Genomic DNA, 17,183 nt, shown 5'->3' with positions numbered 1-17,183 from the left:
TTTTTAGAATTCCGGTAACGCGATTACCCTCGCCGCTGTGGCTCAACAAATTTGAGCCATTTCTGCGGGGTTCGCAAACCGACGTTTATCAAAACGCGATATCCCGTGGCGACGTACCACGTGAAAGTAGCTGCCCCGCCCGCGCTGCAGTGCTTCCCGCTCCTCGACACTGCGCTGCACCAGCGCGGGCGGGACAGCGATTAGCGTGCATTGATATCTCTGTAGACGGGCGTTTTCCCATTTCGCTACCTTGGGGAAGCGGCCGACGAACATCGCGATCTCATGCTCAATATCAGTAAATGGCAGCCACTGAGACACGGCGGCGTCAGCCCGCCACTCCCGGGCAGAGATTGAGTGACTTCCTCGAACTTCTGGTCATGAAAGCTGGATATAATTGCCAAGGTCGCACAGGAGAGGAGCGGATGCGTCGACAGCGACTGGCAGCGAGCGAAGCTACTTGAGGTCAGCAGCTATTCCCATAGGACTGCTCCCAGGCTCCAAGCCTCGTCGGTCCCCTCAGCCATGGACAGTTTCTTGAGGACGAAGATGATCCGCGAGCACACTATGTAGCTCGTGTAGGAGACCACCATGAGGATCACAAAATTGAGGCACGTTTGAGACATGGTAACGTAGTGCAGAGGCCGTACAGCAGCGGTACAGGCAGGCCCAGGGCTTCCTGCGGGCAGAGAGAGAGGCAAGGGGAGGCATGACGCCGTCTTTGTCCGGAACTGCAGAGTATAGATGGCTTGCTTTTTTTTTTCAGTTCTGTTTCGCTGTTAAAATGAGCCGCAGGACCGTTCAATCTACGTGAAGGAAGTAGGAGGGACTGAGTTTGACTGAATTTTGAAGGACTGAATTTTCAAGCAAGTAGGAGGGACTGAGAAATGAGCACGATGATACTGGATGAAGACAGCATACAAGGAAACAAAACCGGCAGGTGGGATAGGCGTCTTGAAGCTCTGAAGGCTGATTAACTCAGCAGAATAACTGATTAGGAAGCCCTATACCCAAAGCAGCAATTTAATTGAGTATCATGCATTGCGCTAAGTGTTCAGGGATCCGGATATGACGGTATGCTGAACTAGATTGCGCTGTTATTACGTTAGGCTGCAAACTTAACACATAAAAGGCACAGAAAACACATCACGCTCGCGCTCTTATACGAAAGGCAACTATAACAGGTTGACGCTCTAAAAAAATGTCGCACATAAAAGAACATCAACTAACTCAATCCAAATACTGCTGTTAACTCGCTTTTCTAGAGCCCAGTCCGGTAGTGCACCTCACGCGAACATGTGTCTAGCTTTAGTTTTCTGCCTACGTTCTTTCAAAGCCTGAAACGCCATGTAGCAGGCGATATCTAGAATCCTCGCAAAATTCAGTACGATGCTATGCATAAACAGGGAACTTAGAATTGCACGAACGGCTCCAACTTCTCAAGTAAATACCCACCTCAGATTGAACAGCAGCGGTTGTCCAACACCGGTTTCTCACTTGCGCGTCTTCAAGAGGCGTCGATCCGTTGTTGTAGGCCTCATACAAAGATGGCGTCGTTGTTGTTGTTAGCCTTTCTTCTTCTTCTTCCTCCTCCTCTTTGTAATGGCACATACTCTTCTTTCTCTTTGTCTGTTGGCAAAGTACGCCATCGCACACTACTGCTCCACACTAGATGACAGTTACGAAAAGCAACTAAATCAACCAGGGAAAAAAAAAAAGTTATGCTTTACTATTGTGTACACAGAGAAAAAAAAATGTGGCAAGTGCGATAACAGGACACAATTTGAATACCCGGTGCAGAAAGAAAGCGGATTTGTGATCACGTTACTCTCAATGCGAGAGAGGGGGTAGAGATGCAGTGCCCTTGTTTAGATTTGGGCGGCAAGACATAGTACGCGCTTTCATTGCGGCAATAATTACCACCAAAAAATAAAAAAAAAATATTGGCCGTTAACGCCTAAGGCCACAGCAGCATGGGCACTAACCTCCATGCCTTGCCGTTTCCTCATTCGGTCACCACGCGCTTTTGAATTTAAAAGAAAAATATTGTTTCTGCAGTGCACCGAATTAAAAGCGTCTTGTATCTAAGCACCTTTCATGGCCGGCAAGAAAATTTCAAGATAAACACGTAAAACGAACAGACTGCCGGTAATTAGAGACGGAAATTTGTTCGAAAAAAAAATGCCCAGAAGGCAGCGGCGGTAAAGAGAAAAAAGACGAGGACGAGCAGCCGGGCGTAGACGGGGCCGGCGGCGCGGGCCTCAGCGAGGCCTCAACGCTGACAAAGAACCGCCGCCGAAATTGATGATACAGCATGGCCACTTCCTTCATCACTCCGGGTCGGCCTCAGCACTGACGATACCACTCCCTGGTGAAAAGAATCGCCGCGTCTCGGTGGGTCAGAAGAGCGCCAACATGGCGGACGGCCAGCGAAGGGTGAGCGATCGCGTTCGATGCGGCAAGCTTCGTTGTTCAGCTTTGGCGTTCAAAGATGGATTACTAAGAAGTGTTGGCAATGGTGTGACGCTGACTAGGGCGCAGGTTTTCGCGTTTGTTCACCGAGGTGAAACCGCCATCGCTCTGGTACCCCACCGCCTGACACGGGGGTCGGTTTCCTCTCCCCCTTCGAAGCAGGCAGTACCAACGTGAACGCACGCCACTTAGTGCGGGATTATAACTGCCGGTGGTGATTGCAGTCCATAGAGCTCCAGCGGCTCTACTGGCTCCCCAGACACTGCAGATAATGAGGGAAACCTTGTGCCTGAGGTCGTAGAGCGTTGCAGCAACAAAGGCGCATCTATAGAAGCCGCACCTCCGTACGATCCGACGACTGCTGTGCGCTAGCGCTCGAAGTGGTTAACTTAGTTTTGGCAGTCTTTCCTCGCAGAATTTGCTTGCACTGTTGACAGAAAACAGGGGCCCGAAACCCGGTAACGAACAGCTTCCAGATATCCGTTCGGAAGGGCAACGGCTCGTGTTCGGGACTAGCGCCCATGACTTCGGTCAATCAAGGTGACCCGGCACACGGTGGTAGAAGTGCCTGCTAATCATGTACCCCTCCAACGCTCGAACAGGTTTGTGAAGTCAGTGACTTGACGAACACTGGTCTGGTCGGTAGTTATAAAGGAACAGGATGCCGACGAAGGAGTTTGGGGTTCTACACCCAGCTGTTTGGAGCCTTCCTGCTCAATAAATGAGGGCTTCCATAGGAAAGCCAAAGCATCTCTAAGCCCAGCCTTTGTGGTCGGCGTCGAGGTCCTTTCTAACGTGAACACACTGGCTTGTACTGCCCCTGATTTTTCTGGAGGGGGCTGCAGCTTCTACTTTAATTCCAATGTAGTCCGAGACAGGGTACAGACGCCCTGCTTTTCCCCTGAGAACATGGGTCGGGATTCGCGCAGCTTCTCTTGACCGAGTGCAGTTCGTGGTCTTCCAGCCCCTTTGCCACGTTGTTGGTTATTTGGGCCCATGTACTATGTAATATGTAATAGTTTTTTTTTCCCCCGATATATTCCTTGCTTCCCTGCTATCTGTCAGCCTCACCTTTAATACCGGAGGCAACGAGTGCCACTGCCAACTATCGACCAGCCCTGACGTATCACGGGCCCCATCTACCAATGGTTGTGTGACAGAATGAATCGTGGGGAAACTAACTATTACAGGATACAAGATACTACGAATCTATCTCGCGTAGAAGCAGCACGGACTGAACGAAGGCGAATCACACTGACTTAAGAGAATGTGAGAGAAGCCAACAGCCACAGAAACCAAGGAGCACAGGGGATTTTTTTATTTTTTTTAATTTTTTGTGGTGTTGATCAAGTAAGAATATTACTGTCGCTTAAAGCTAATTAATTAGAAAAGCAGAAGAAAAAACAACCACATGCCGCCGGTGGGATCCGAACCCACGACCTCCGAATTACGCGTCCGGTGCTCTACCTCTGAGCTACGGCGACGGCTGTCAAACCTTCTGCTTTCGGGGGTATTTATGTTTACAAATAACCTAACCTTGAGAGTGTTCATCAGCGCCACCCATGTTCGTAAGCGGCGGACGTGGAACGTCCTGGGTTACCGCTGGTGTGACGTAGAACGCCATCGAACGGCGAGGGTGGAAGCTCTGTGAGAACCCTCTTATGCTTCCTATGGCATCAAGGCTGCCAGATCCGAGGCCCTCGCTAAGAAATTAAGCAAACAAGGGAAGGGGAATGAGGGGCTCGTTATAAATATGAGAGAAGCCAACAGCCACAGAAACCAAGGAGCACAGGGGATTTTTTTTATTTTTTTATTTTTTGTGGTGTTGATCAAGTAAGAATATTACTGTCGCTTAAAGCTAATTAATTAGAAAGAGAAGACTTACAAAATTTCCACTTGGCTCTCTTCCCCTTTATTTTTCTTCTTTTTCTGTGGAGTAAGGCCGAAAGGACTGGCTTTGTGTGTGTGTGTGTGTGTGTGTGTGTGTGTGTGTGCGCGTGCGTGTGTGTGTGTGTGTGTGCGTGCGTGCGTGTGTGTGTGTGTGTGTGCGTGTGTGTGTGTGTGTGTGTGTGTGTGTGTGTGTGTGTGTGTGTGTGTGTGTGTGTGTGTGTGTGTGTGTGTGTGTGTGTGTGTGTGTGTGTGTGTGTGTGTGTGTGTGTGTGTGTGTGTGAAAGAGAGAGCGTGCGTGCGTGCGTGTTACTGCGAGTACTCGTCTCATGCACTACCACCTGTGTATGTGTAAATGCCACGCCTTAGGAGTTATTTATTGGGGTGTATTAATCTCTGTTAGACAGAAAATTTTCGCCTGCCAACGCTTTTCTGTACAGGAGAAAGGGGATATTCAAAATTCCGCAAGTGCGCTTTTCCGCAAAACAATGTTGCCCAAGATAAGATGGCTGACCATGCGTTTCCAGCTGAAACAAAGCAAGAAGGACGAGTTGTTTGTTTGGTTCTTCCAAAATACGTTTCTTACATTCTATCCACACCCTTAGCGCCTGTCCGGTAGCTGTCGGAGTTTTTTTTTTTTTTTTTTATAGAGAAGTCGGCCATCTTATCTTTAGCAACATAGTTATGTGGAAAAGCGCACTTGCGGCATTCTGAATACTGTACATCGTTTTCATCTTTTCTGTCTTCAGTCACTAGCACAAGCGACGCCACGCCCCCGTTATAAGCTATAGAGATCCGTCAGCTGGTATGATGCACTACAGTGTGCGATAGAATCGCGGAGTCTTTTGCTTCCCTCTATGCTCTTCATCCACCCATTAATTCTGCGTCAAATCTCAGTGCATTTTTTTCATGCAACTACTTAAGTAAATACCTAAAAACTCACAGCCTAAATGATCTCGTGGCGCTCACACACGCCGTATACGTGACAGCGTCACTCCACTACAGGTGTGCACTACGGAAACATGCTACTGCGCGCACCACTTTGGCGATCCCGTCCTAATGTGTTTTCCAGGAAGAGATAGGCATTCACATGGAACTTGAACGTTTACTCCGCCTGTAAACAACTCAAGCCGCAGTCATTGTAGTGCACCCGCTCTCGCCACTGCATTACTGCCGCATTAGTCCCGGCTGAGAACCTTGCGCGGCGTTCCAGTTTTCAACGCAGAGAGGCACCTACCAGGCCAACTTCGTGGTCTACCCGAGGGGTCCTCCACCTCAGAACGCGCAGGCCTCGATGCCCATGCACAAATCTGAGTCGGCGCTCTCCTTAAGTGTGAGCCGACCGAGTTCACCCCTCCCGCCGCCGTACCAACGCCGCGGCACCATCTGCACGTCCGAGGTGATGCGTGTCGAGTCCAACACCACGGTGGCCCCCAGTTCAGACCAGGCCATGCCCCCCATGGCGCAAGCCATGATGTCGCCGCCACCGCAACAGCAGTTGCAGCAGCCACCGCAGCCGCAGCTGCAGCAGCCACCGCAGCAGCAGCTGCAGAAGCCACTGCAGCAGCAGCCGCATCAGCAGCCGCCGCCGGCCACCATACGGCGTTCTTATATGGTCACCTCGTTTGCTGAACCTCCTACAGCCATGCAGGTGAGAGCCTCTACGTGCAGTCGGCGCATGTCGTCTAAATGTGAGGACGCCGGTGATGGTCCGCGGTGTGCTGTGAGCGCTAATATCGCACGCGGGTAAGCTGTATGGTGTTGCCTTCCGCGAAATAGTAGCGGTGGCGAGCGAAGATATGTACAGACTCCAGCTTTTTGCATGTGCACTGCTTGAAGGCGCATGGCTCGTGTCATTGACTGTCTTGGTGGCTTTAAGGAACACTAAAGGTAAACTCGAAGTCGCATTAAACTAATAATAATAACAAATATTTCACTTTATGGAAAATAAAATTTTACTTTGGCATGAAATGACCGGTGAAAAACCGGTGGCGACGCCTTAAGGACGTCCAAATTCAACTGCGGACCCTGGGACCTCTCCTGACTGAATACTCCTCTGGGGCGAAGAAGTGCCAGCGATAATTGTATCGCACCCTCACTCTTCCAGGCCCCACGAGAGCGCCCACTCCAGAGGTCGCCCGAGCCAGGGCCACTCGCAACACACGACCCCACCTAAGAAACCACCTCGAGACGTTCCCTCTCGGCACACCTTGAATGAAATTCTCAGTGACCGGCAGTTGAACATGGCAGTTTTCGTTTGTGACATACTACAACGACGACACCCACGCGACCGTCGTTTACTCCAGCGAAAGTCCAGGCTATATAGAGATGTTGCTGTAAATGCCTCCAGACTAACACGCCCATGGCCGAAGCGCGGAGATAAGTCTCCTTGAGGAGCACCTGGGTGAGATAGCTGTGTAAGGAACTTTTTCGGGGACAGATGGCGTTGCCGTCACTAGCAGCGTAGTATGTCGCAGCCGAAAATGCCTGCTTCGATCTGCTGCCTTACAAGAATGGGCACTATAGGGAACGTGCTAAATGCGTGATCCGTGTGGTACAATATTGCTCGTCACTTCTTTGCCCCGTAGAGAGACAAGAAATCATTTTAAATTTTATGTTTGATGATTGTTTTTATTTTTAATAGCTATTGCCGGCTGGACGATTTAGCCCTCGTACAGCGTCTCACACAGCAACAGCTGCGGCGCGAGCCCCCACCCCCCCCCCCCCCCCCCCCCTCCAACGAAAATATGGCGTTTTAATGGACTCAAGTATGCGATGTGCAATTCAGTGACAGTTTTAAGAGGATGGTAACGGGGTTCACAACCACGGTTGGAGAATTTCTTGCTTTGTTCTTGCACCTCTCCGTCGGCTCTCTCCTGGAGAAGCATCCTGGCCCTGATTGGCAGGGAGAAGCAGAGGTCAGTAGACAACGAGAACAATATAGCTATATGGCCGTGTTCTGGAAAAGGCGCCCTATCAGGGAGCTAAATTTCATCGTGTACATTTCTCTCTCTGCTGTAAAGTAATTTTCCGCGCAAAGACAAAAGAAAGACTCCAAGGAGGGTACCAGAATTGTTATTTATCAGCCTTTCTGACCTACTTTGTTTTCAGAGCACTTTAAAATACTCAGTCGCTGTGTAATTTAACAATTCCTGAAAACATCCGAAAGGAAGCGCCGAAACCGTTTGTTTACAGTGGCCGCAGTGCACAGCAGCGCTGTCCTCACAGCCGCCTGTGCATGCCGGAAGAGATGCGGAAGAAAATCTTGAGCAAAGCGGCAGAGACCTTCGGCACATTTCTGTGCAGGCATACCTTAGCTTTCAGCCCGCATAGACTAAGACACATGCATACTTTCATTCAGTTTAAGCAATCTTTCTCTCTCTCTATATATATATATATACAGGGTGTTTCACCTAAGACTTTCTGCAATTTTTAAAAATAAGCTATTTGAATTAGATGCGCGCTTTTTCTGGCATAGCATTGCCAGTGGTGTAGTACATCATAATGCAGCTAAGACGTGCTAACTAAAAGGCTTGTAAACCAATATTTAATAGTTAACTTTTAAACTATTACCATTGGGCTCCTTAATTATTGAGAGGCATGTAGCCCACCGTAAGTGATGTCCATATCCGTTTTTAGAATTTTGAGAACGCGATTATCCTCGGCGTCGTGGCCCAACAAATTTTGGCTATTTCGACGAGTTACGTGCACTGGAGAGGTTGCTTTGCCTGCAAGCTTCTCAAACAGCATGTATTTTGGCGCGATGTAAGCGAAATTTGTTGGGCCACAGCGCCGAGGATAATCGCGTTCTCGAAATTCTAAAAATGGATATGGACATTACTTACGGTGGGCTGCATGCCTCTCAATAATTAAGGAGCCCAACGGTAATAGTTTAAAAGTTAACAATTAAATATTGGTTAACAAGCCTGCTAGTTAGCACGTCTTAGCTGCATTATGATGTACTACACCACTGGCAATGCTATACCAGAAAAAGCGCGCATCTAATTCAAATAGCTTATTTTTAAAAATTGCAGAATGTCTTAGGTGAAACACCCTGTGTATATATATATATATATATATATATATATATATATATATATATATATATATATATATATATATATATATATATATATATATATATATATATATATATATATATAACCCTCAGCCTATATCCTGCGCTTATTTGCCCATACCGGATTATTACTGATGGAATTCTCTCATAATTGATTGATGTACTTGTTTGTTTGTTTATTTTCAGAGCGGCTATGGGCCTTGCTCCGGGTACGATCGTCCGTACAGCCCTGCTCCTCCCCCTCGTCCTTCGAGCGTGCATCGGTCGTCGAGCGCTCGCCGGTCGCCGGTTCGCAGGCCCCGCAGCGCTTACGACTACGACGACTTCTACGATGACCGCCGGAGGAGGAACTGCGAAGACGACTTCGGCGACGACGACTACGAGTGCGATGAGCGGAGCTTCAGGCGACTGCCGCACGTGTCCCGCTCCAGGAGGGACCTCGATATGGGAGGTGCGCTCCTCCTTCAACGCTATACTCCTCGGCGAGGAAGCGCAGTCCCGTTCGCAGAGTCGCATGCTAAAAAATAACGCAAATAAGGAAGCAGGCGCACACGTATTTGTCGCTTTTGGAGCTCAAAAAACTGTTTGGCAGGGGAACAACGAACGCAGGTAAGGCTGGGGTTCGCCACGCTTTGCTAATGGCGTCGTCCTCGGCTAGTAAGAGCCGGAAATCAATTGCGCAGGCGCTCCAAGGCCATTCACCACGTGAGATCTCGCCAATCGCTTGTGAGACTGACGCGCATACAGCATTCGTTTGTCTTTGCAAGCATGCTAAAGAGAAAACGTGCAGTTCTGCCCCGGAGCAACGAGCTCGAATTAGCGGTTAAGGAACACGTGGCGCTCGGTGTCATCTGCAGCGTAGTTACGGGTGCAATGGTAGCGAGCACCTCTGACGGTGGCAATGTCATGCTAACGAACAGTGACGTCGGCAGAAATGCGACCGGACGTATAGCATGAGAGGTGTTAAGGGAGGGAAGCAAACTATGCTGGCGGCTTCCAGTCCATACCCTACGTTCAAGAGCGTTCAAAAGTAGAGCGCAATATATATATATATATATATATATATATATATATATATATATATATATATATATATATATATATATATATATATATATATATATATATTTAGCTTTTATAACTTAACTTATATTTTATAACTTTTAAACCACGCTCTAGGCTCCCCAAGACCTTCGAGGCGATCTCTAACTGCTCATTTTCTAACCGTTTCGGGCTGAACCATCACTGCAAAGCCCGTGATTCCATTTTTCCGTTGGCGCACGCAGCCAAGTCGCCGACGCCTCGGTCGGGCAGCCGCCTCCGGGTGATGCGCATCGAGCGCGAGATCAGCGACACCGGCTCGGCACGCCAGAGGAGCCCCTCGGCGAGCCGTGGCTTGAGCCGCGGCCGACTGGGCGAAGAGACGGAGGGGGCCGGCAGCTGCGTGTGCATCTGCGGCTCGGCGCGCAGTCCGCCGTCGCGTGGCCGCCTGTCGGGCATCTACATCAAGCCGCGGCGGGAGGAGGACGAGGAGCTGTACGTCATCAAGAGGCGCAGGAGCAGGAGGAAGAACAAGAGGAAGAGGTACACGCCGCCTCCGCCGCCCCCGTCGTCTCCCTCGCAGCCCGGCCTGGTGGGCTACCTCTGCAGCCTGGTGGGCATGAAGAGCGAGGAGGCGCCGCCCACCCCGCCCGCGCCGCCGCCGTCAGCCGCCACGGACTCCGAGACGGACGACGACGCAGACTACGAGCTCAAGAGGCTGGACCGCGCCGAGCTGGAGAGGCTGTGCCGCCAGCTCGAATTCGGCAAGAGCGCCAGCGCCTTGGACAAGAAGTGATTCGACGGCCTCGTTTGACGGTGCGTGGACAGGGGAGTTGAAACTACACGGGTGACTACAAAGCGGACGCACCCGTTCGGGTGCACCCGCTCGCATCCGAAAAACGCGGAATGCGCAGGCTTGGCGCGCGCAACCTGTTGCGTCGAGCCATGGGGGGCTAGGGCCCCGCACGAGTAACCGCTACAGTTAAGAAATTAACTGACAAGCAGAACTGATGACCTTGCTGATTTACACACCTCCCTCGTTTTCTAACGTACAGGCCACCACTGCCACCATGATCACGAATGAGTGATGTTTTTATCTCAAAAAGCCTATTTTTCAAAATCTTAAAATCTTAAGCTTGTATAGTATTACTTGTTATTATTATTATTATTATTATTATTATTATTATTATTATTATTATTATTATTATTATTATTATTATTATTATTATTATTATTATTATTATTATTATTGCGATGGTCGCAATCAGCTGGAAATAAATAACTCTACGTGCGTTTGTTGTTTGTCCCATCTTCGGCGAAATCCGCGAAACTTCTTCATACGTGCGACATTTCATCTTGTGATGATTCACCGGCGCCCGTGTGTCGGCCAGCCATGTAGCACTTCCGTGTTAATTCATGAATCGGGTCAGTCTGTTTTCCTTAACACATCTATGGTTGCATACATGCGGGAAACCTTGCATACATGCGGGAGTACTTTTCTAGTTTAACTGCTAACACTTTTTTGTGCTTTACAGGATTCAGCTGGAAGCGTTGAACCTAAAATGTCAAGCCCAAGCTTCCCGGATCATCTTGGACGAACTCGTCAAGAGCTTTCGTTGGCGGAGACGTGCTGCAAAAGACGGCCGATGCGGTTAAGCCTGCCTAAATTAAGGAAGAATATGACTGCTATGTTCTCGGAGGAAATTAAGCCAATGCACGCGAATAAGAGATATCTGGAAAAAATAAACTTGCGCATTTTTTCACCTTTGCCTGTCACGATGAGGTCGAGTATTATATATATATATATATATATATATATATATATATATATATATATATATATATATATATATATATATATATAGGCAGTGAACACAAAATGTTATCATAGCTTCACTACAACAATTATCTACACCCTTAAAGGTGCACTGAAGAGGAATCTGAACTTGTCTTCTTGCCGCGGGAACTCGATCTACACGTTCCTAGCATTCTTAGAAACTGCGACTTATTGCCCTGTGTGGCCAATTTCCCTAATTAAATCGAATTAACGCCCGGCTCCCGCCCTTTTTTTTTTAATTCTGCCTCGTACGGTGGGCGGAGTCGACCAACGCGTGGAGTGCCTTTCACCCAGTCCCGTGGCGGCTTGCCGCTCTGCCATCGGCGGAGTAATACGTAGTAGTCCGTAGTAGCAAATAGTCCGCACGTATTTTTATTTCTGCGGGCTTATTTTGCGGCTATATTATCTGCGAATGAAACTATTTATTCATGGAAACCTAAAAAACAAAATAAAGCGAAAGCAAAGCCTCCACGGAGCTGGCAGAAAGGAACTTCACGCGTTGGCCGACTCCGCCCATCGTACGAGGCAGAATTAAAAAAAAAGTACGGGAGCCGGACGTTAATTCGATTTAATTAGGGAAATCGGCCATACAGGGCGATAAGTTGCAGTTTCTAAGAATGCTAGGAACGTGTAGATCGAGTTCCCGCGGCAAAAAGACAAGTTCAGAATCCTCTTCAGTGCACCTTTAAACCAATCGTGCCCCCGGTGCTGCCCGGTGGCGGAGAAGCAAAAAAAAAAAAAAACTGGAGGGATACTAAAGCTCCGCCTTAAAGGTATGACGTAATAGCGTTAATATGCGAAATTGGTTCTTCTCTATTTAGCACTCATAGGTCGCTGGGAGTCCTCATGCCACTACTGGCGCAGTGGTGCAGCGGTTAAGCGATGGCCCTGCGAAGGCAGGTGCTGCCACTGGTGGGGCTTGTGAGACTCGCAGGTTGCTCTATACCGGTCAACCATTTGCGACCTAACTGCCATCCGCCATGATTGGTAGTTTGCTCACAATCCGGGGAATAGGTTGCAATGACCCCATAAGGTCACGTGACCTAGGTGGCCCACCTGCCCCCTAGGTTGCTTATCTGGTGATTTTTCGTGCATTCTTCGCTCACGGTCAACGACGCCGGCTTTTGTGCGGTACGCATTAAAATGTAACTCGTGCTAATAATGATTACAAAATAGCTCCATAGATAGGCGTCCTCACAGCCACTACAGAGTTAAAAATTAGGTGCGGTTCAACTACTGCTGAACCTGCTTAGAGAGCGAAAGCTATGGCGTATCGGGCAACTGTACACTGTGTGGCGTCTATAACGTTGAGTGCGTTCCGGACACTGGATAGGCAGCGCGCCCACCCTGCCACCCTGGCAGGTGGCAGTTACTGGTTGATCGCGAGAGTATGCTCGCCCAATGAACGCTGCGGCCTATTGCAGCAGTGCCGCGTGTTGGTTTGGTTGGTTTGGTTCATTGGGGTTTAACGTCCCAAAGCAACTCAGGCTATGAGAGACGCCGTAGTCTGCCACGACGTTGTCAGCGCTAACGCATGCACCACACATCTCTCTCTCTCATCACCCCACGTATCTATAAGCGCGATTCAGGCGTCCACTGACCCAGGGAGCCAGTTATGCGCACTTCCTTTCATTAAAACTACAGAGAATGTTTACTACAATCGAATCGGGGCGAAAGCATGGATTCGTGCTACGCAGAAGACGACGGTGAGCAGGCAGTGCCGCGGGGACGGAGAAGATGCAAGATGATGAAGACCACGCCCTCCAATGCACAGCGCGAGAGTGTGGTGCAGTCGCCGCCTGTGTCTTGGCCAATCCCCTTTAGTGGGTACGTGCCATTATTTTGGGGACAGCAACAACAACGACGAGGCGTGCTGGCTGCGGCCATAGCCTGGTGGTCTCGCTGAGCGGCCCTTAAAAGACATCTCTTCGCGCAGCCGTGGTTCGACTCCCAGTCATGGATATTCCCAGCCATGGCACCGACGTATTACGTTCACTCAAGTACTAAGAATCTAAACTGTGGGTGTCACGAAGTGGCCGTGGTTTGTATATAGACCATCAGCCGGGACATCGGATAAAAGGTAATATACCGGGTGTTATAATAATAATAATAATAATAATAATAAAAAATTCATGGGGGGGGGAGGGGGGGGCACTTGTTGACCTAAAGTGCGGTGAGGCGGAAGCCTTAAGCGCGATGTTGCTGCTTGTGTCACTCTGTGTGTGGTTAAGACGTTAAGCTTCGCCTCTAAGATTGCAACGCGACAGCGTCTTGCAACGCTGCCAGGGAGTCCACAGAACGCCATCGCCCGTTCGGCTCTACGCCTTGCTCGTCGGTAAATTCGTTTTTGAGGAAAGGAAATGTATCTGTCTCGCATACCTCGGTGGACACCTGAACCTCGGCGTAATGGTAAGGGAGGAAGATGGGAGTGAACGAAGACACCGTACTCACTAGACGCGCCTTTGTTAATTCCAAATTATCGAGCTGTTATGGCGGAGTGGTTTAGCGTGCTAGTCTCGCACTCGGGAGACCCTGGTTCGATTCCCCAACTCGGCAAATTTCCTACTCGGTTTTATTTATTTACCTGCTCTGACTAGAAAGATTATTAGGATAATTCGTTAATTGAATAACTAACTGAACTCAGTCCCACTTACTTGGAGCATCACTATACCATTCCTTTAATTGGTTGCATGGTTACTAGCCAAAGTACAATTGGCCCCATTTGAAATTCGCGCACTGTGACGTCACGACCATTTCGAACAATTGAAAAGCGTGACATTTCTGTCGACAACGATGAGGCATTAAAGGCTTCCGCCTTAATAATATTGTTTTATTGCACATAATGATACACAGTTCCAGAAGCGGGCCTGTCAAAGCCAGCAGTGGCTTGAGGGACTAGGCCCGGCTAAGTCAGCGGACGAGGGTGCAATGATTCATATCGGCATACAAAACAAAGTGATGAATGAAAGATTGGTGTAACAGTAGCTTGGTTTGGGCTAGTTGGTAACAGTTCTTCGAAAACATAGCGCAAAAAAGGACAGGGACGACACAGAAGCGTCTGTCCTGTCCACTTCTGTGTCGTCCCTGTCCTTTTTTTTTTGCGCTACGTTTTCGAAGAAAGATTGGTAATAGTTGGGACGATTAATACCAACATTTGGCGAACCGAACACACATATACAAAAGAAAACAACATCAAAACAGATAACGCGTACAGATTACAGAAATGATAACACAATAATAATAATAATAATAATAATAATAATAATAATAATAATAATAATAATAATAATAATAATAATAATAATAATAATAATAATAATAATAATAATAATAATAATAATAATGATGATGAGTTTATCTTTCTTCTTTCACAAGGAAAGGAGCAGCCACGAAAAAGCTGCTTCGGAGAGCAGCTTGACGGGGCGACTGCTCCCTTACTGACTGAATTTTGCAGCACAGGATAAATCTACAATCGGAATTATTTACGTCAATAAATAAAAATTGAATGGAATTTAAGTTAAAGCACGAAGAAAATCAAGGTACATACATCATGTAGAAAGCACTAAATGAGGACATAGACAAACTGTTCATAAAAGCATTTGATGAATTTTGACATTTCTTTCAGCGAACACTTTCAAAAGTTTTCAAGAATAGGCTTCTTGGGGTAAAAATGTGACTTTTGCGGCATATTATTACGAGTGTTGGTGGACACCAGAAAACCGGTGCATCGTTTAAAGTATGAAGCGGGTTAGCTAGTTTCTAATAATTCACTTTTTACCTAGTAGAGTTAGGCGCCTAGTTGCAATTAAAAATTTGTAGCGGATCTCTGAGGCTACGCTACACCACCATTCACTTCAAAACGGCGGCAACGAGTCCTTGGTGTGTGAGGGGGCCGCCGCGGTGGCTCAGTGGTTATGGCGCTAGGCTGCTGACTCGAAAGACGCGGGTTCAATCCCGGCTGTGGCGGTCGAATTTCGATGGAGGCGAAATTCTAGAGGCCCGTGTACTGTGCGATGTCAGTGCACGTTAAAGAACCCCAGGTGCTCGAAATTTCCAGAGTTCTTCACTACGGCGTCCCTCATAGCCTCAGCCACTTTGGGACATTAAACAACCATAAACCAAATCAAACCAAACCTTCTTGGTGTAGTTGTCACGAGTTTGAACTGAGTGGGGCGAAGATTGTGAACGTCAATTTTAAAAACCATAAATGCGTCTTTTGCTGCCTCTTACAAACGTTAGCAAACCAATAAAATGGCAGAGAATCAATTTTTTGCCGGGAACAGCAATTCGATGGAATCGTCATCAGTGTCCCCTTAAGTTCTGGCCAGATCGGACGCGACCGACGGGCGTCATAAGAATAAGCGTCGGCATGGCTACATCGAGTCGTTCCGGAGATCTGACTGTTTCTTAAAGGCACATTGAGAACAAATTGAAGTTGGCTTGTATCGATAGATTAGCGTCGATACCGATTTCGTACGATCACCTCCGAGGCTAGTTTACAACGCCATTCACTCCCAAGCGACAACGCGAAGAGGGAACGCCGCTGTCTCGGACGGGACTCGTGCCCCGCAGCCGCGACACCGCAGGAAGCGTCAGCGCGAAGCAGCCGCCGCTGCCGCGTGAGAACTGACAGCTCGCAAAATCTTTAAATCAACCTTCACGCATTGATTTTTCGCGATAAATAATAATAACTACGTTAAAACCGGGAAGAACGTGCGAAAGCATCTGATTAGCTGTGTGCGTTGCTTCTCCGTTTCTTTCCGTGTTTCTTTTCCTTGCTACATAGGCGGCTCGTTTGCACGCGATGCCTGAACAGCTGGTTTGTTTGTCACGAGGACGCGGCGTGATTCCGGCGCCGATAACTCCCGCTCGTCGGGAGCGGGGACGGCGGAGCGCGCCGGCGACGCAAGGCCTTCGAAGAGTGGCTTTCCTGGAGCAACTGCGGCGGGCAGAACTCCGGCGTTTTTGGTACCCCCACAGATTTGACTGAAACTTTCAGCATAAGTTCCCCGCGGTTTCCTGGTTATTTGTACCAAATTTTGCACCCGGGCGACGTCTTGATGCAGCACAAATGAATTTTTTAACTTTCGATTTCGTTGCTTCAATCGGAGAGATTTCGGGCAACCTTGCGTGTGTGACGTCAGGAGTTGGCACGCTCGTTGATATTCGCTCTGCATTTGCTGAAGGATAAAACTTTGTGCTTGATTTTGGTTAGTTCAGACAAAAATGACCAAAACTGTCGCTTACCGTCGCCAGTTTAGCCAATTAACGCGCACACGATAAGGTTTGGGACAGTGTCCAAGACGTCATAGGAAGGTATGTCACGACGTTATAGTCTGGACAAAACCCAGTTTCGGTTTCGTCTCCTAGTTTTTGCCATTTTAAAATAGTTCTACTCGGTATTTTGAATAACTTTTTTTCCCTTTTCTGCATCGGAGAGAGGGTACTCTAAAGAATGCGATGCGATTATCATCTCAAAATATAAAAAATAAAACTCAGAATTTCCATTTAAGTGTCCCCTCCAGTTTTTGTGCGCTAGCACTAAGCCCCCCTCACCGATTGCGCCGATCTTTGAAGCCTGCTTGACCTTGAAAACCGAGCTTCGAACCAAAATCGAAACCGAAGTGAAACCGAAGCGCACTTAATTCGTATTTAACCTAACCAAGATAATCCATCCCCTCATGATTTTTTTTTTTTTTTTGCCACGGCCGGTGCAACCTTGTGGCGCGAGCAAGCCGCCGACGAAGAAGAGCACGCGCCGAGAGCGCGTTTGCTCGCCCTCGGCGGTTCGATGGAGGCCAGCGGGCTCCCGCCGCAATGATTCCTCAACGAGCTCAAAATTGAGCCCCGCCTGGGAGCCAGGGGCACCGT

General features: G+C 48.4%; 1 protein-coding gene across 1 annotated transcript; it reads left to right on the top strand.

Annotated features, from left to right (window-relative positions):
- Positions 1 to 2,412: 2,412 nt before the first annotated feature.
- LOC149351704 (uncharacterized) lies at positions 2,413 to 10,271 on the top strand. The gene is made up of 4 exons (XM_089577076.1): positions 2,413 to 2,433; positions 5,570 to 6,007; positions 8,621 to 8,885; positions 9,721 to 10,271. Exons 1-4 carry the CDS (start codon positions 2,413 to 2,415, stop codon positions 10,269 to 10,271), a joined length of 1,275 nt encoding a protein of 424 aa, XP_089433202.1.
- The last annotated feature ends 6,912 nt before the right edge of the window (positions 10,272 to 17,183 follow it).

The sequence above is a fragment of the Amblyomma mixtum genome, chromosome 3 (genome assembly GCF_055824585.1).
Source record: "Amblyomma mixtum isolate Tamu chromosome 3, ASM5582458v1, whole genome shotgun sequence".
Taxonomy (NCBI): Eukaryota; Metazoa; Arthropoda; class Arachnida; order Ixodida; family Ixodidae; genus Amblyomma; species Amblyomma mixtum.
This window is presented reverse-complemented; position numbering and strand designations above follow the sequence as displayed.